This window comes from Molothrus aeneus, chromosome 3 (assembly GCF_037042795.1).
Source record: "Molothrus aeneus isolate 106 chromosome 3, BPBGC_Maene_1.0, whole genome shotgun sequence".
Classification (NCBI taxonomy): Eukaryota; Metazoa; Chordata; class Aves; order Passeriformes; family Icteridae; genus Molothrus; species Molothrus aeneus.
In genome coordinates this window covers 26,627,852-26,647,903 of record NC_089648.1, presented here as the reverse complement: position 1 = coordinate 26,647,903, position 20,052 = coordinate 26,627,852, and the positions used below count along the sequence as shown (strand labels likewise).

At 40.0% G+C, this 20,052-nt stretch overlaps 1 protein-coding gene across 1 annotated transcript in view; it reads left to right on the top strand.

The window, feature by feature from the left end:
- The window catches only part of PLB1 (phospholipase B1), a 79,167-nt gene that overhangs the window by 1,955 nt on the left and 57,160 nt on the right, over positions 1–20,052 (top strand). Inside the window, exons 2-17 of the mRNA XM_066547871.1 lie at positions 1,706–1,743; positions 2,867–2,930; positions 3,408–3,466; positions 4,883–4,914; positions 5,807–5,850; positions 6,821–6,905; positions 7,385–7,436; positions 8,578–8,664; positions 9,153–9,215; positions 10,515–10,597; positions 11,454–11,465; positions 12,978–13,041; positions 13,680–13,784; positions 15,268–15,357; positions 18,895–18,957; positions 19,763–19,843. Of these exons, the coding sequence (XP_066403968.1) occupies positions 1,706–1,743; positions 2,867–2,930; positions 3,408–3,466; positions 4,883–4,914; positions 5,807–5,850; positions 6,821–6,905; positions 7,385–7,436; positions 8,578–8,664; positions 9,153–9,215; positions 10,515–10,597; positions 11,454–11,465; positions 12,978–13,041; positions 13,680–13,784; positions 15,268–15,357; positions 18,895–18,957; positions 19,763–19,843 (1,022 nt within the window). The remainder of the gene's footprint in view (positions 1–1,705; positions 1,744–2,866; positions 2,931–3,407; positions 3,467–4,882; positions 4,915–5,806; positions 5,851–6,820; positions 6,906–7,384; positions 7,437–8,577; positions 8,665–9,152; positions 9,216–10,514; positions 10,598–11,453; positions 11,466–12,977; positions 13,042–13,679; positions 13,785–15,267; positions 15,358–18,894; positions 18,958–19,762; positions 19,844–20,052) is intronic.

Below are 20,052 nucleotides of genomic sequence, written 5' to 3'. Positions count from 1 at the left end.
AAGACATGCAGGAGCATGCAAAATGGCAAATTTTGCAGAAACAAGGGAATAACTATGCTTTACAAGAGCAACAAGGAAACAATCAGGTTATCAACAAATGAGAAGTACTTTTTTCCAACATGTGATTGAGTGATGAAGCATCTTTTGCCACACTTCTTGGGGAAAGCCAAAAATGTGAAAGTATTAGAAAAACAGATAGGCAAATCTGTGGAAGAAAGATGTCAGGGAGTTCTTCAACATTAAGTAATTGCTTTCTTGGGGAGCACAATAGTAGGGATAGTTGGGAGGAGAGAAAATGGAAATATAACTGTATTTTCCTTATTCTTTGCCTAAGCATCTGCATTTGGATATTGTCTGAGGCAAAATCCCAGACTAGGTATATGGGAGTTTGTTCTAAAACTATTCCTCCAACTCCCTGAGTCCTGGAAACTGGGACTGGATCCTCTTTCTCTCTCAATGTAACCTAAGGAACTATTCTCAAATGTAGTTGACATTAGTGTTAAAATTCTCAGATACTGAGCTCCTGCAGTAGATTTGTGTGATGCAGACAAGTCCCTCATTGCTTTTGCCTCCAGTATCCCAAACAGAGTTGGAGTGCTGGTTATTGCCCTGAGTAGAGCATCATCAAAACCCACAGATTGAACAGGCAGAAATGTTAGAAATATGTCACACAACAGCCAGGAAACGGTTTCAACCTTCTACAGGGTAGTGTAAAAATAATATAAATTTGCAAATAGCTCATGCTGAGCTCATGCCTGAGCACCACTGGCTGCCCTACACCCAAGGATGTCTCACCTGCTGGACTGAGCTGGCTCAGCTCTTACTTTGTCATTGACACAGAAAGAAAGGTGTACAAGCCACAAGTACTCAGCAGGGCTAAATATTCCAAAAATAGCTCCTGACTATTAAAGGACAGTTATTCTAATTCTGTGTAGGACTTGCTGGATGCTGATGGCTTCAGTGGGGCAAGCAAGAACAGCTGAGAGCGTGCTTTGAAGTTCAGCTGACCTAGGCTTTGTGGCTATCTTTGTGGAAATTTTAGAATAAACCAAATTCTGTTTGCATAAATCCAAGTGTATGCTCAAGGAAAGAGAATAATATTTACTGAAACATCTACAGGCCTGACTCCTGGCTCCACAGGCTATTTTGTCTGCCAACACTCCACTAAGAGAAGAAATTGCAGCTGTTTCTGTATCACTATGGCAAACTCACAACAGTGTTATGCTGCTCCCTGACTGTGGAAGATGTAGATTAATGTGAATTGCTCCTTTCTAAGGAGTTTCACCTTGTACATGTTCAAACTACTCTAAATTTGGACAGAATGAGACTACAGCAGTGTATGAAATGTGCTGAAGAGGAAAACAGGTAGGGAAGGCTTATGGAGGATGGGGTTGTTTGAGGGGCTCCACAAGCAGTTCATCACCTGTTGCTCTAAATTCATCACATTCCACTAATTTCAAGAGATCTCACCCTCTTATAATAGCTAAAAGTTTTTTCTAGTATACAAAATCAAAGAAAATATGTCTGGTTGTTGGGATGAGCCTGATCTTTGGAAAGTAGGGCAGATGAGAAAGCCTTCTCATCTGGCCCTACTTTCTGGCCTTCTCTCCAGATTCTGTGCTTTCAGGTATATTAAGTCTTGTGAAGCTTTTTTTCCCTAAGGTCAAAAAAAATATAGTATAACCCTTTTTTTCATGTTTTTAAGGTAATGCAGATGATCAGGAAGAATATGGGAAACTAGAGGTAAAGTATGAGTACAACTTTCTTTTTTTTTCTGTTTTCAATACCTATCATTACCTGTCGAGCTGTTGCTTCCTCTGAGGCAGGCAGAAGAAGAAAGAATAGAGCTTGTTGCTGTGAACTGCTTCTGCAAAGAAGAAATGCAAAGCCAGTGAGTCAGCAATGGGATAGTGCAGCTGCAAGATTACAGAACACAATCAGGAAATGAGCTTTTCTCCGAGCAATGTTTGTTATTAGGTTGCATATCCTGTATGTAGGTTGTTTGTGGTTAGCACTTGTTCCTAGATGCTCTGTTGCTCTTTTAGAAACACAGAATTAAACTCTTATTTGCTTTATAACAGTGCAAAGTGTCTGCACCATTAGAGTCCTCCAGCTGGGCACTAGGGAGTGTGTGGGTACCTTGGTGGCCCTTGTCACTATATAAATTTCACCTTTAGGGATGGTCAGACAGCCACTCATGGTCATTGTGATGAGGGAAGCCCTTGCCAAGTCACCTGGGGAGACAAGGATTGCCTTTCATGTCCCTTTAAAGCACTTGATAGTGGGCTGTGCCTGCCATAAGGATATAGGATGGCATTAAACAATGTTCCTGCTGGTACTGAGCTGTCTCTCATGCTGAATGAATAACATCACTCACATCCTTGCCTTCTCTGATCACCTGGCCAGGTGTTGTTAAGGAGCCAGAATTGGTTCATTCTGCCTTTCCTGTTGTGTATTGGAGAGGTTTTGTTGTGTCAATTGGGTGCCCCTTCAATTGGGTGCCCCTTGGCACACAGAGATGACTGCAGAAGCTGTCCATATGACCTCTTCCAGATTAAGCAGTCACTGCAGCAATGGATGTGGCAGGATGTGTTCAGCACATTTCATTGTTTGCTCAGGCCCAGTTCTGTGACAACCAGTAAGAAAACTGAGCAGAAAGTGTAAAGTTGTAGAAGAGTTAACTGAAAATGCAGCTGTCCAGATCTGTGTTCCCATGTATTTCTAACAGAGGGGTAATTGTTCTTTAAAGTTGTTTACATGAGTAAAATCTTGGTTAGTGTGAGAATGGAGCCTGTAGGACCCCTCATTCAACAAATTTCCTTGTTAGATCTAAGCAATCAACCATATTTATTTGTTTATGTCTAAGGCTCTTAGAAGCTTGCAGTTTTCATGTGAGCAGGTGACATTCCCTCAGACCCCTTCATCTTCAGGTTTGTGTTTGATATTGTCTCTGCAGAGGCTTTCCCTCACAAAATTATTTGAGAATGGGCTGGGGCAGAAATCAGCTGTTTGTGGGGATGCCTGTGTATGGGATTGACTGAAGTGGAGCTGGGCTCTATAAACTCCTTAGTTTTTTGTTCCACTTGTGATTACTTTTCTGCTTTTGTTTCTTCAGCTGGTGATTGAGGATGTCACTATTACTTCAATCATTCCCAGCAGTGTTTTTTGATCTTTTCTTGCTTGATGGTTGAGCATTTCAGTGCCTCTGAACACCCAAAGTATTTGCTGAACACCTGAGTAATGTTTCTCATGCTTTCTGACTAGTTTAAAACCTCCAATCAAAGCAATCAGTATAGACTTGTTACCATTTTAGCCAACTTTCTTTTAATATACTGGTGAATGTGACTTTCTTTTGGGGTTACTGTTTTGGGTTTTCTTGTAACCTGAAATCTTTTGCTTTTCTGCAGTTCATGCTCTAAGGCCAGCTGACATTAAAGCAGTCACTGCAATAGGAAGTTTACAAAGAGTAAGTACAAGCAGGAAATGTGCTGAATGTGACCCATTTCCTCCGTTGTGATGATGAAGTCAGCTGATGATGTAGTTTGGGGTCTCAGGGTGTTCAGGACTTCAGTCTTTCCACAAGCATCAAAGACTTCTGGTGAAAAAATGGCTGGAAATACCTGCTGTTCAGTGTTCCAATGTACCCTGTGTCTAAAAATAGCCAGCTGACTTCATGCAGGAGGAAATGTGATCACAGTGCTCTTGCAGAGAACCATGATATTTGATTAGAGTGCATGGATTTTCCTAACAATGAGCATAACAGATTGAATAACTGGAAGAAGATGCTGGGAAAATTCAAACTGGAACAAATACAAATTGTTGAGAAATGTAGTAGATTTTCCACCTCCTCAAGTGTTTTCTGTAGAAACTGGTTTCCTACCTACAAGGCAGAAGGTCTCCAAGAATCACAAAGATATGTTTCTGCTGTATCAGTGGGTAAAGTTCTCCTGCCTGTAATAATATAGTTAGATTTGGATGATCTTTATTTGTCTTAATAGTTGGAAGTGAATATCTGAATCTGATTTGAGGCCCAATTAAAAGAATTTAACCACAATTCTCAAGCTTTGAGGAAGTGTAAAAATGACTGTAGACTAAAAATTGAAAGCCACTGGGGAGGCTGCGACTGTGAGAAATGGGGGAGAGTCTCCCTCATTACAAAACAACTATCAAATTTGAGATGATATCCATAACTATATCATACTTTTCCTTTACAAAATCAGCACTTCTGGACTCCTTGTGAGTACCTCTCTCTTTTGAAAAAAATTTATTGTCCTGAATGCAAGGGTGCTTCACCCATATTAGGCGCATGGCCCTTTGGAACAAGTCTTTGTGCTGGTTTCCTTGTTGCTTGTGGGGGTGTCATAGAAAAACATGTAAATGATCATCTTTTAGGGAATGTTTGCTTTCCTAGAGCAAACATCTCTGTCACTGTTTCCTCATTAAACTCTCTGAAATCAGTGAAGTTCCTCTATTGATGTAGTTTCTTTTTAACAGGCACTTCTGCTGAGTGCCATCTATGTAAATTATCTAAATGACTTCAGGTCATGTCCCTTGTTGAAAAAGGAGTGGGAATAGATCCAGAGAAATTTGGTCTAGAATAGCATTTTGTTTTATGGAATTTGATTTCAATGAAACAAATTCTGTTTTAAGCCATTTGTAAAAAAATCATTAATGAAAACAGTAACTAAGAAAGGATTACCAGATCATGAAAATGCATTGTAATAGGGAAGTTCTGGAAAATAATTGAAGTCTGTGAGTGATTACAACACAATGGAAAAGAGTATGTAGAAAATAATACTACCTGTAACAGGTAGGGGAACAGCATATCTAGCTCTAGTTTACACTTTAATTAATTTTATTCTTATTGCTTCTTTGTTCACAGACACCAGGATCTGGTGAGGATTTACTCCAAAGGTAAGAATTAATACTTAGCTTTTATAAGTTTCATTATCCTAATCTCTCTAGCATCACAGTGCAGGAGTTAGGCCCAAGCAATTTTTTTATTGTTTTATAGAAGGGAGGAAAAAAGCCTATGTAAAATAGAAAGGATTTTGAGACACTGAAACTTTTCCTGTCCTTTGGTAACAAATTTTTGTACTTATGCAGGATATAGAATTACTTTAGAGTTGCAATATCCTTGATTAAGAATCATTGCTGTTTGATAAATCCTAGTCAGTAAATATAATAATGTGCTAGTTAGAGATTAGAAAGCAGGGATTTATCAGAGCTAAGAAAGAACTCAGTAGTCCAGATACCCTGGACTACTGATACTCAATTTGCTTGGCTGATTCCCAGTGCTTCATGGGTAAGCTTTATGCCATTTCCTTCTTCCATGCCCCTTTATCAGATCCAAATCAATGAGTGAACATATGGCTAAACCTTGTAGCTGCAGGTCTGTGCAGATCTTTTGAGTCACAGCCTTCCAGATGAGGATTTAGCACTGCACAGATAAACTTTAAAGACTAAGTTTTTTTAAAACATCTGTGTCCACTTACATGTGAGTATACACACAGGCCCCTGCATCACTTATACCTGTGTATAAGCAAGCACAAGTATGGCAACATGCAGAGGGTAAAGAGACAAAAAATTGAGATCTGAGACGTCTGCTGAGATGTTCTTACTCAGCAGTAGCTGATGACACAACAGTTTTGGGAAAGAAAGGCCCCATTTTTACTTGCAACAGCTGCCATGAATTTCACTCTGAGATGCAGCATAACTAATAAGAAATTGAGGCTGTGCTGTAATATAATTTTTCTTTGAGAAATGGAATAACAGAAACTTCCTGTTTTCTCTTCCCTTTCTATAGTACAGGAAAGAACTTCCTTGAACTAAGCATGGCAACTTTAGCAGGTGCGTCTTGCTGTCACACTAGAACTTCAACAAATTAATTTAACAGCTCTCTGGCAGGAGCTCCAGGGTTCTGCTGGGCTGCAGAGCACGTGCAGCACAGGCACACTGCAGGGGTGTCAGGGAAGCCTGAGGAGTGGTGCACCTGGGAACATGAGTTCAGCCAGCTTGGGTGGTCCATGATGGCTTTAAAGAGACTGTCTGGGTAGACAAACAGCAGTGAAGAAGGGGTGTGACAGACTGCTGCAAGATTCTTAAATGCCCAGCAGGGGTTTTTGGCCTCTTACTTCTACCCACTACATAGTCTCTGCTGCTGTGTGCTTGTGGCCTGTGCTGGCCCAGTGAAGTCTTGCGTGGGTTTGCCTGCCCAGAACTGCCATGTGCTTAGAATTTATACTGGGACTGCCATAGATGAGCCACATCTGGGAATTTGTTGCCTGTTGGCTGTCTCTGAAGGCAGCCTTAACTTGCTTACAGGGGTATTGCAAGTAAAAGTTTCATGCCCACTGAAATGCTGTGTAATATATAGCTCCAGGGTCCTGCCCTCTACATCATCTTCCTAGTATCTTAATCCCTTGGTGTGTGACATCTATTTCCCTGTAAAAGGGGTTTAAAACATGGCAACTCATTGGTGTTTTATGAGTCTCCCTGCATAGCCTTTCCCCAAAACTTCATTTCTACAGCTGCCTCTATTTAAGCCCACCTACAATACTTGTGGCTGACATGAGATGGGGACAGAGGTTTTTGAGCTGAGTCTGGAGGCAAACTCAGACATCAAGCCTTCACTTAACAAGGTGAGGAATAGAACCAAGAAACACAGCTGCAGAGGGGCTTGGGCATACCTCTCATGCTTGCCAAGAGATCCTCAGACTTTACAGGTTCTGGTGCTGTTTTAGTTCAGCTGTGTTTAAGGAATCAGCAGAGTAGCAGTCTTTTGGCTGCAGAAATCTCCTAACCTGTGTGTGTCATTCAGCTCTCATTAGCACCTTCAACCCCTCGGTCCTACATGTGTCCCCTCCACCTAGCACAGCAGGAGAGATGCCAGACAGTCAAGCCAGGTGAGTCTGAGGGGCTTTTGGCTGGGCAGTTGGTGTACAAGGGGAAGGATGGAAATCTTTGATGCTGGAGCACTTCACTGTGCTCACTTCTGGCAGAGGCTGTCACAGTGGCTCAATTGGCACCCGTCAGAATGAGGAGGAACAAAGCCCTGCTTTGGGGTCTGTATCATCTGAGTTAACATCAGGTCTCTTTTATAGCTGCAAAACAAATTTTTGGCTCAAATAGAAGTTGAGGTGTGCCTACTAAGCTGCTCTTTTTATCTAAGTGCACATGTCTGAAAGTCAGGTAGCTGAATATGGACTAATTACCCAAAGCTCTCTGGGTAGCACTGTCAATTGTCTAATCTGAACACATTTAGGAAAGAAAAGATTAATCCAACTTGAATCCTCAAAAGTTGTTTGATTCAATAGTAAAAATCAGCCAAAGCTTTAACATCACTGATGCCTTCATAATTTTTCTCTTCCTTTCTTCTTTTCAGAGACCTCCTGCATCAAGCTGAAGAAATAGTGGAGCTCATGAAAGTGGATCAGGTTTGTTTAAAGGACAGAACAATTCAGAAAGTGTGGTGTTGAAGCAGAAAAAGGCACAAAAGTGGCTTAATACTTAAACAGCACTCAAAAAACTTTTGAAGCAGAAAATGCCATTTCTTGAGGTTAACGGGCTTCAGTCTTTCTGTTGTAAATAAAAATCAGTTCTGTGCTTTTCAAGTGCAGAGTTTTGTTCTGGAAGTATCTCACCTTTTTGACTTTTGTCAAAGCAACTGAAGAGCTTGGTAGGGAAGCCAGTATATTTGCTTTCTGTTGGCTAAAGATGTGAATGTTCTGCTAGCTACACTCTGTAACTGTGCCAGTGTTTCTGAGAAGTCAACCCAAAATAATAATTCTCAGTATTTGTCTCTTCAGTTCCTTTTTGGTCTTTTAGGAACATATTTTCAAAAAGGCCAATAAAGACCTAAATATGCTTTGGTGATGCTGATGAGAGCTTGAATTATCACTTATGACTGAGTGCTTTTTAGGTCCCATCCTGGAGCTTTAAGCATTCATTTCTCCTTTATTCTTAACCATGATGTTATTTCATAAAATAGTCTTGAAATAATGGGAAAATGTAATTGCCAAGGCAATTCTGCTGTTGCTTCTTTTCTCTACAGGGATTTAGCATGTATATTTGTGGAACTGTGTGGTTCTAACCAAGGCTCTTCAGGATTGTACAGCATTGCCTAATAAACACAGCACAGCTGAACAGGGCTCTAGCTCTCAGATTTTTTATTCCGGTCTTTGTCCCACTAGTGTGACCTCTTCTCAGCAGTTCATGTACAGTAATCCTGTTGGCAAGCTGCAGCAGTGATGGAAAGAGACAATATCAAGTTCTGTGCTAAGCTGTCCATGCCCATCTTTTCCATCAGAGTCTCCTACGGCAGCAGCAATTTCAGGCTCTATCCTGAGCTTTGTGTTCAACTTTAATTGCAGCACTTGATGCCCAACCATCCATTTGCTGTGTCCTCTAAGGAAAAGCCGGGTGGTTTGTCAAATGGAAGGGACCAAAATGGCCAGGATTGGGCCATGGACTACTGCTTGGTCTTGCTGGTTTTGAACCCACAGCAAATTGTACGTGAGAGAGGAAAATAGCAAATAGATCACCTGTCATCAGATTCCTTTATTTTTTTTCTCCCAGATGATGGACTTCCAAAATGACTGGAAGCTGATCACAGTGTTTTTTAGTGCTGAAACCTCATGTTCCTCCTATGCTTCCACACAACTGGTAAGTGCTTTGTGGGGTGGTTTAGCAGTCAAAGCAGGTAGTTAAGACACTTTCCCATACTCTGGTCTCTGCCATAGGGAACCAAAGGAGTAGTTAGGTCTGGGTTGCTGGGATGCCTCAATCCAATGATGTAAGCTCCTGGCGCACAATGTGTTTTAAATTTATAAACATCTGTACTTAATTTGCCATCCCTAGTCTGAGATGTCTTAGTAGAACAGCTGTTTTCCACCTTCAAGTATAAAGATACTTTTCTTCTCTATCCCTGTCTTTTTTTTTTTTTCACTGTATGTCAAGTTCTCTATTTATAGGCATAAATTACAAGACTTGTTCCCGTGTTATTTACTTGTTGCTGGCTAAGGCTGAATTTAGAATAGAGTGATTCTTAATAACCCTTCAGTACATAGCTCAATACACAGAGTTTGTGACTTTTAGGAAATGAGTAACTTTTTTTCTACTAATTTTGATGGCCTTTCTAATCTCATTTACAGAAGAACTGCATATCAGAAAACCTGGAAAAACTTAAAGAGGTCTTGGATTTTTTGTATAAGAAGGTAAGATGTATTCATCAACCCTGAATAGCTGAGTCCTTTGTGTATTTTTCCAGTCTCCCCTACTAGACTAGAGCTTGTATCACTCTTCACATGACTTAGAACACCAGTCTCATTAACATCAACCCACTGGATCTGTTTGTTTTCACTAAGTGTTTTACTCCTGTTTTTAAAAAGCTGGCGCATACAAACAGAAAGGGTGGATGGGTAATTGCTCTATTTTGCAACACAAGCTAATGTACCACTCAATCTTTGGGTATTTTAAAAATGATTTCTGTGAAAATTGGAGTACATCCGTCTAGGTCTGAAAGTTATGTTTAACAGGGCTGTTGGTCAAAGGAACTGGTATCTAATTACTGGTGTGGAACACCTAGACAGTGTACAGGCTGCCCACTCCCTGGTGATGACTTTTACAGACCAGGGAAAACATCCATTAAAATATATGTAATAGACCTTTTTTCCTATTTTGTGTTAATTTAAGAATCTCAGCCTTTCTAAAGGTCTTCTAGCTGGCTGAGCTAAGAATTATCTGCTTACCTAGGATGGTTTCTGGGAAGCATTCTGCACTGTGTCTCGGTCTACTAATGATAGTAGACTAGATGAGGATAGATTTCTACTAAAGCAGACTATAAACTGTTTAACTGAATTATTTCAATAGCATCTTCCATTAATTTTGTTTTGCTGCATTGAAGGCCCACAGCATATTCTAAACCTGCTACAGTCTGGTTGCATCAGACCACAACCACTCGTTTTTCTCCAGCTGACTTCGACAAATGTTGTGTATGGGGGAAATTCCACCCACACATTTTCTTCAGATTCTCTCCACTATTATTTCCAGAATCTGTTTATGTGCACTTGTGAAAGTGAAATATCATTATGTAAATGAAAAGCTGCTTTCTGCACGGGGGAGAGGTGTGGTGTGTTGCATGAGTGCTTGTGCTGTTATGCAGGATGTTTCATCCCCAGCTTTGCATTGCTATGTTGCCAGAAAAATGGTAGTCCCAAGTTCATTTGAGTTCAGTTTAGTTGGCTGGTGGCCATTTTGGTTATGTAAAATGAATTGCTGTGTCTCAGTCAAGAAAGCATGGTCACAAGACTTCATAAATGATGATCCTAGATAGCAGGCATAGGATCAGGGTTCAGGACAGAATTGGCAAAGACTTTGGCAATTGATTTTATGTAGGCAGAATCCTAGGCCAGAAGTAATACACGTGAAGTTGTAGATGTAATTTACTATAATTGCTGCTTGCTTCCTCTCTAATTGCAAATCTAGCATGAATAATTTCTACTTTATCACTGCAGGTTCCCAAGGCCTTCGTAAATCTAGTGGATTCCACTGAACTCACAACTGCCTCTCTTGCATGCCAAGATTACAGTAATGCCAGGTAACAGGTTTCTTTAACTTTTTGTCACTGTGTCCTGCTGATGTTCAACAAATACCTACGTATATGCACTGACTTTGACTGAAATACAATCTGCTGAACTGTTTTTCTGCCCTTAATACAAAAGTATGTGAAAGATTTTAAGTCTTTACTTTGTTTCTGATATGCTCTCTCTGAAAGATGTATTTTTACTAGGAAGCTAGTGCTTTTAATCCTGTCAAATTGGACAGCATATTTAAATATTGGGTCAGAGTTAAGGAAGGGAAAAGAGAAAGCCTCAATGCTATACAAGCACTGTTGACCAAGAGCCAAAGCACTGGTTTGTTATCAACAGTTCTAGCCACAAATCCAAAACACAGCACCATATGGGCTGTTCTGAAGAAAGTTAACTCCATCCCAGCCAGACCCAGCACTTAGATTATAGTCACAAAACTGCATCATCTAGCTACCCCCAGTTTTTTATTCAGTGATACTTTTGTTCTGCAACTCTCAAGTCAGAAGCTCTGTAGGTGCTTCAAAAGTTTATATTTCTACATATCAATGCTCACAAAATGAGCAACTGATTTTAAAGGACATTATTAGGCTATTGGAAAGATTCCACTTGAGCTTAGGGTATGCTAGGGTAGAGAACATCCAAGTTGTCAGTTCCTTATGGTAACTGCATCTATTTCTCTGTCTTGCTCAGTACTTTGTAACAAAAGCACGAGTAGTTTGTGTCCTGATTTAGCATGGAGTAGGAGTGTGCACATGAGCAGCTATGACAGAGTAGTTTACAGCTGGTGAGATTACACTTTGTCTTACTCCACAGTAATTTTTTTCCCTGTGCTAGTGGCATAGGACACCATATGTACTAATATAGTCATCCTGAAGTGTTTCACAAGCTTTACAAGTATACAACCTTGGAGATGTTCTGATGGAACAGGGGAAGAGGTTTGGCTGCTATGTAACCATGTACTTAACAAATACAAGGAGAGGAGAGGATTTCTTTGTCAAAAGTGGCTGTATGAGGCACTCTAGCTTATTTCTGCTGCACAAACATGAAGGAGTAAAATGTGAGAAATGTGGAAAAGATGTGTTTAGGAATATGGGCCTTGCCACGTATTGAAGGCCTTAAAAATAAAATGAAATGGATCTATTTTTTTTCCTCTGAGGAATTATTATATATCCTTATGTACTTAAGGCAATTTGCATTCTTATTGTCAGCATGCTCTTGTGGCTGTGTTTATCTGGTTGATAAACCCAGTTCCCACTAGTTTGTTAGATGACCTCAGTCCCAGATCCAGTCCCAGATAAGGACCTCCAGCATTTGGCTACTAAGTTGTCATTATGAACTGTGCTTTGAGAGAAAAATACAAATCCATACCAATATGAGAAATTTCAAGAATCAAAGAAGATAATAGTGGTTGACACTCTCAGTCCCTTGCCTTAACTTTAGGCACTGAAGTTTGGGACATAATAGGAACATAAAGTTCCCTCCTTTACTAATTTCTTACTAACTAGAAGCATCTGCACTCAAAGTAATGCATGAACTCTATTTTTAGGCATATAACTCTCTTCATGTATTTTATGAGGTTCCTTTGTTAGGCTTGGGTAAGATACTGGTCCTGAATTCATATTTCTTTCACTCATCAGCAGTGTTAATATCATTTTATCAGAAAACTCTCATTTTATGGGTTTAGCTAGAGCTCTGTGAAAAGGATCCTGACACATACTTATTGCTTATATCTGCAACCCCCCAGAAACTTTTTCAGATTCCAGTCTTTCCAGGAAATTTCAAGGGAGTGTATTTTGCTGGAATCTGACTAATCTTATATGTATCTTATATTGTTCCCATCTACACCTTTAGGAACTCTCAGAATTCTCCAGCTAGCTTCAAAATGTGCGGTATACCATCTCACCTTGCAGATCAGAAATCTGACAGTGCCAATCCTCCTTTAGCATGTATAACCTTCTGCAACTTCCATCCACATTTCTAGATGCAGGTTTTCAAGTGAAATACTAAAGAAAAAGTTCCTGTGGAAGTATTTTGAGTTTGTTCAATTTTCCTGTGTGACTACAGGGAGGAAAATGTTTGAAAACCAGTGCAGCTCTTATTTTAAGCTTGAGCATGTTGCTAGCTTGTGAGATCCTGTGCTAATCTAAGTCTGGCATACTTGTCAACTGACTAGGCTTTCAAATCAAAAAGAGATACAGAGCTCTGGATATGGGAATATATGTCATTTATGTTTATATCAAAAATTTGCGTGTTCCATGTAGCCTTTTCTACAAATAAAACAATTTACTCTTTAGTATGTGCTTGTCAGTGGCTTAAAAGAATTCATGATATCCATTTGGTTTATCAAAAGTTCATAATGTCTTTCATGTTTTTAATTATTTTCTGCAGGAATCAGTGCAATTATATTGAACACTCCACATTACATGATAACGTACTGAGGTGGTCCTATCAGGTATGGTATCTTCTGTGTTTTTGGCTCTCATATTGCTAGACGTGTCTATTCATTTGCCAGATTGGCCTGAAGCAAGGAGGTAAGGGAGGAATAGCAGCGAGGAAGTTGAGTCACAGCCTTTCTATCACATATCCATAACAATCCCAATCCCATTTCTTACCTCCGGAATATTGGCAATAAGTTCTATCTTAATATCTCTTTAAGTTTTAGATGTCTACATAACTTTTGGCAACCTAGGATTTTTCATATCCCATCAGAGAAATGATCCATCTTGTCCAGTAAAATGCCACATCATTTAGAAGAGGGAAATTTTCTTTTAAGACAAAGACAGTTGTGCTAGAGTTTCTTTTAAACATGCTAAGATGGCAACAAACATGACACTTCATTGCCTTGCTAAACTTGCTGCTCTTTCAAAGAAAATGATGGTAAACCATTTTTCTTATAGCTACAAGGATTTTCCAATTGTTGTGTAACAAGATTTCATTAAATTACTGTGTTTGTTCTGGAGAACACAATTTTATTTCTGTGGTTTATTAGGGATGAGGATAATTTGAATGTACTTTAAGCCCTGATGAATCACACATACATTACACTCTCTACCCAATTATACTTATCTCATTAAATGGTTGTCTATTTAGGATGCTTTGGAAAAACTATTGGAGTCTGAGAGGTTTGATCAAAAGGATGACTTCACTGTTGTTCTTCAGCCTCCTCTCCAAGGAAGAAATCTGCTCCTCAGACTGGTGAGTAAACTCAAGCTGCTCCATCTTTCTGAATGAGACTGAGTGCACTATTCAGCTGGCTTTCCTGTCCTAGGCTGTGTAATTCTGGAAAATAAGGGTAGTCAGGCACAGGAAGAACATACCTCAGGATCAGACACAGAAGTCCTGAGAGTGGAACTTGATTTAAACAGCACCAGTCAGACATCCTGTGTTTTTGAATGCTATGCCTCAGGATAAATCAAGCTTTGGCAGCTCTGCACCTAAAGTTGCAAGTGTCTGAAGCTGTCAGTGCTGCTGATTTTTCTATATCTTTGTAGTCACCATCATATTCATTCCTGTTTATGCTCAGGTGTTTGACAACAAAAGCAAAAAAAAGTGGGTAATGTGATGTATTTAGAAAGGTTAGAGGGACAAAAGTTAAAGGTGTTTGTAAACTATGTTGGCAAGTACAGTTATTTCCCTGCAATGAGTCTGGGAACTCAGACTTTTTTCCTGGTGTAGGCAGTAGGGAATGAAAATGGGATTGCCTAGGATGTCAGGCATGGTTTTGCTATAAGTGGTCCTTAAAGGGAAGTTGAAAGGTCAAGGTTGTCTAAGATCTGGCAATGAAGATCTTAGGGAGAATATAACTTTCTGGAGAATGGCTCACTTGGAGTGTGGTATCAAAATCCATCACATTAGGTGTTTTTTTGTAAAATAGGTTGATAATGACTCATGGTCTGGGGTTTTGAGCATCAAGATAATAGCTTCATGAATTTGAGGTAATTCCATTGCTCACCTCAGATCAGTATCAGAACAAAGTGAATTGGGAGAAGAAATTCTTCTTCCAGGAAAACAAAGGATTTTCTGTCTTTCAAAATCTTCTTGTTGCTACTGGGGTCATCTTTTGCCTGGCTTTTTTTGTAGATGACTGGTCCCTATGCAAATAGCAGACTTCTAACTTCCATGCCATTAGTTTTTCTGTCAGTAATTTGCTCTATTATTTCTTTAAATACTATCATGTGTCATAGGTGGATTCTTTATTTCTTCTGATTTGTGGTATGCCTGCAGGCCACCATGTGTAACCTTCCAAACTCTTCCAGCAGTTACATTTCATTTAAAATTCAGCATGCTCACTTAAGACAAATTCTGCATGTTTCTAATCTTTAAAGGCATGTATAAACTAGAAGTGTTGTTTATTCCAAATGATTCATGTATTCACATCTACTGTGAATACATGTGTATTCCTGCTCTACTGTGTGTCACTATTGTGATCATGTTGTGTTGTTGCTCTGCTCTTCTTGTCCTGTTGATGTGCAGCAATCATTTACAAAAACAGCATCTTTCTATCTTGAGACACCAGTAGTAACTGGGATCAGTGGCAAGTGGCTTAATGAGAATACCAAAGATTGATTTCCTTGTGGATATGGATATTGTTTTATGGGTTGAGAGCTTCTATCACTGAATAACTAATCTTTCCATACTCTTGATTATTTTATGATGCTTAAGGTACTTTCCCTTTCAGGGCAAGGATGATTTGATTACCACATCAAAGACACAAGTGGAGATTTTGGAAGATTGCATTTTCATGGCTGTGGGCCTCTGGAACAACATGGTAAGCAGTACTACAGAGACTGTTTCTTGCTGAACTTGGTCTGGATGACTAGTAGCAACCCTGCACAAGCCAGGCTTTGAGTAGCAAAGAGGCAGGGGAAGGAAGAATACACAAATTATCCCATGACTGCTATCCTCAGGTGTGCAGGGAGGCTGCTCTTGAGTAACGCTAAATGCCCTACACTTCCAAGACAAATCTCACTCTGCTGCTACTTTCTACTAAGAATTTTTTAGAAAGGTTTTCAAAGTAGCCCTTTGGGAAGCCTCATGGACTACATGAGCTGTGACAGATTCTGGTTTTGCTAATCTTACTTCTTTGACAGCAGAGCACAGGATGACTGAGGCTTGTCCTAACCTGAGATTACAGCAATTATACTCCTGTCTACTCTCCTCTATCCTGCATCCCCCACCATGCTGTACTAATGAGTCTTATACCACTCTCTCCTCCTTCTCCATCATCTTTGTGCTGCTGTTGCTCATAGTGAAAAGGGGATAGACAACCTTGAGGAGCTCTTGTTATGTCCTCTAGAGTTGGATGTCTTATCCAGCTGTTTTCTTTTATGCTACTTTAAGCAGTAATAATGCTGTTGTAGCCCATATCATTTAAAGAAGCAGAATTTACAGGAAGAGGCTTCTATTAGAGACTTCTATTGTCACCAGATGATCTATCTACAAGAATAGTACAGTCACTTTTAATAAAATATGTTATCTTTTAGTTAAAGTTAGTAGGAGCCAAGGAGTCAAAAGTTGATAACCTATTGCAGTGGTAACCTTGGAACAGCCATGCTGGGTCTATCTCCTTTGCTGTTATCTGTGATATGCCTTGTGATGATGTCACAGTTCCTACCTCAGTTCTTCCATCATAAAATAGATGCCCTCTGTTTCATTTTTCTGTTGCTAATCCTTTTCTGCACAGACTTTATTTGTCCTCCTCTGCTCTGTCCTTTAGCAACCCATTCTGTGGCATGTTACTCTATTCTTGTCACTCTAATTGCCCAGGAGCATTTTGTGAAAACAGCAGAGATGAAAAACCATAAGCAATGAAGCTGTGCTTTTAAGGCTGGCTGCATCAGGGCCAGTTATCCAGACTTGGGCAGCGAGCATGCTGTGGAGCCACCAGAACCAAAGCATTGTCACAAGGGAGACAAATACCTGCTTTGCTTTATTTCAGTGTTTTTACTCAGTGTGAGGTGATTCCTCTAGTGAGAGGACAGCCTAGGTGAGCTGGAGGAGGAGCAAAATGTAGCAAACCCTCATTTTGCCACTGGTTTGAAGGAAGACTGTGTGGTAACAATTCCCTCAACTCATTTTGCCATCTCTTTTCCTGACTTCTCTTTGATTAAGTGGACTTTTCAGAGTACAGTAGCAATCATCAGAAAGGAGCCTTTCAGGGTTGCTTCTTTGTTTGCCTGTGATTGCCTTGTCTGCCTGTATTCTGCTGTGATGTAAAAGAAGATATGAAAGATGTGTTCAGCATAAAAAGCACTAGCAGGTGTCCTCGCCCGATAAAGGTCTCTCCAGTTCTGCTGGGAAACCTAGCCAACTGTTTAGGCTGACTTCTTTAAAAATTGAAAAAAACCCCATAACACAGTCTTGGGACCTGATAGAAAATCAAGAATTGTGACTTGTGGACCTGGAAACATAGCATTGAACCTCTGAATGAAACTGCATTCAGAGGTTTACCTTCTCCTGCTCTCTGCCAGGCTGTCAGGACCTTGTTTTGAGGCTTGGTACCAACCTCTTTCCTGGAATAATTACCTGCTTATTGGCCAAAGGGCAAAACCTTGAAAATCTAGTGGCAATTGGCCTTAGGGCTGCACTTCAGCCTGCCTGAGGAGAAGCTGAGCCATTATGTTCTAAGGCTTGGTCCTAGGCAGGGCTGGATATTTGACCAAAACTGTTCTAACTCTTTAGGACCAATGCAATTCATATGCTAAGCACACCAGAGAACAGTCAGATAAATGGCATTGGAAAAGCTGAGAGAGGTTGGCTGTGTAGTTGGACAGCTTTGATGTTTACCACGGAGAGCCTGATCGTAGTAGGCATTGCCAAAATTATTCAGTTTTACCTCTGGACATCTATCTGAGGGCAAAGCCCCATTTATGTATGTAAAGAACTTCATAAGTAGGAGAGAGGAGTTCTTGTCTTTTGGCACTTTTTTGTGTTATGGAAACAAAAACCAAGCCTATCCTGCAGCCAAAAGAGAAGGTAAACCAGGCAAGAACCCAAAAGTGAACAGCACTGCAGGAGGCTGCCTGTGCCTCTCTGTTCTTTGTTCAGGGGTTTGTGCTGCCTCTGCTGAGTACCAGAGCAGACCCACACACTGAGTGCCTGCATGACATATGTGCTAGAATTCAGGGGAGGGTTGGTGGCCACAATACAGCCCTGGTGCCCCATTCCCTGACCAGGACTGTGCAGCTGAGCGCATGGGAGCTGTCAGTCTGTGCTGGGAGAGCAGTGTGTCTAAGCCAGCTGGAACTTACTGCCTTCTGGAGAAATTTGTTCTTGTCACCCAACTCCCAACACATGCAAGTGTCTAATACCTGTTTGAACTTAAAAAAATGAGGATGGGAAAGTATCCCAATGTATCTTTTCCTTTTCTCTGAGCTTGACTTTTTTTATTTTTGTACTTAAATTATTTTGCACGTTTCGGGGAAATTAGTTTTATTGCCCCCTCCCCCCCCCCAAAAAAAAAAAAAGCAGACTATTTCTTCAAATGTTTCGCTCAAAGAATAGAAACTCTGTAAGCATCTTCTCTATTTCTCTGAATTTTCCCATTATTTTCATTGACAGAAGAATCAAAATAGAATGTAGCATTCCTGCACAGAGTGTATTGGTGACATCAAGCCTGCTGCTGTTGTATTTTCCAGTTCCTTGCATCCTGTTTCTTGTGCAGGCTGCTGGTCCTGGCAGCTGGTGGTGCCAAGCTGAGCAGACATGCACTGAGGGATCTAAACCCTAGCCAATTCCTCTGTGTGTGATTGCAATTTAATTAGCACTCAGCAAGCTGCCTGAACAGGTGAAGTGATTATTTTTGGTATTTGTCCCTTTGTGCTGTCACTACTTTCTGAATAATTCCATAATTTTTCATTACAATAAACTCCTCTCCATCTTGTTTTAAGAAGGCCAACAAACATAAACATTATTAAGTCTCTGTATGGAATAGGAAAGCACCTTTTGGTGTTGCCTAACATGTGTGAGAGTGTAGATAATGAAACAGTTCTGAAAGGTAGGATAAACAATCAATACTTATAGAGAGTCAGCATTCCCAAAAGCCAAAATGTTTGGATGGAGGTTTTAGTCATGATGGGAAGACAGTCTGCTCATGTGAGAGGCCTTGTTTTCAGTTCCTTGCTTTTGTAGGTATACGTGTGGTATATTATGCATAGATAAATATTTATCATAAGCAGAATAAATTTTTAAATATATATGTTTCCTGAAGGAAAACTTCAGGCACTAGAGCCTTTGCATTGCTGCTGCTCTTCCTTCCTTCCCACACACAGCATGTGTACAATTCCTCTGTTCTCTCCCTTTCCAGATGCAGCCAGTTGGACAGAAGCAGCCTTATGGTGCCACAAAAATTGTACAGTGTCCATCTCAGGTAAAAGGGCTTCCTTGTTATTCTGTGATATTATTTATTCTTTGTAGAATTTCCACATTTTCAATACTGTTGTTTTCTGAAGTTTTTGGGAATGTGCGCTTGCCCAAGTTACTGCACTGTTAAAAACTGAGTGTTCCTAAAGTTCATTGACATGGAGTCTTTATTTTCTATAGATGAAACTCTGAAAAAAAGAACTTTTGACAAAATTTGGTTAAATCATCTCTGTCAGATTTTTTTTTTGTCCAAAAATATATCTTGCTAATCTGAATTTATTAATTGCAGGTATGATGTGCATTATCAATATTCAAATTTGCGTCACCAATAAAATTGAATCCATATATTTTATATAATCTAGCTTTTCTATGATTTGCCTCTGCTAACACGTTTTACTAATTTAGTCCCTGGAGCTGTCAGTAGTCAGGATAGGAGCATCTCATGTTAAAAGAACAGGTTCTTGTATGCGTTTGCATTTGAGCTCTGGCTTCAATAATTTGATAGTGATAAAATATTACTGGCATCCAAAAGCTTCTGAGCAGCAATTAAAATATCAAAGACATAGAATTTTATGGTTTGTTTGATGTTAGATTTAAGGCAGGAGGTGGTGCTGTGCCTAGAGCATACCTAGGACATGGCTTCAGACCAGGGCTTAACTTTCAAGTCTAACCTGGTTTGCTTCACTAATGCAACGTTCATTCAGAAATTAATACTGTAAAGATTTTTTTCTCTTGGAAATTGTAGCCAGAAACTTGAACGTCAGCTGACGTGTTTCCACTAGCTTTGTAAACATACTCTCTTCACTCTGCAGGAAAATCCATACTTGTTTACATATAGAAATAGTAACTACTCATCTTCCCTGAGGACATCAAACCGCATAGAAACACCTCAGGTACAGTAGGACTGTTTGCATCAATGGACTGGGTGTATTCCAGGGAGTGGGACAGGTGGGTAAGAGTGTGTTGTAACCTAAATAAACAATGCTACCTGGGAAAACTAAATGCAAAACTCCAGCTCTTTACTTCTATGCTTGACTAAATAGTCAGATGTTTAATAGCAAATTATCTCCTCGGTGTGTTCTGTAGAGTGTGGGTAAGGTAG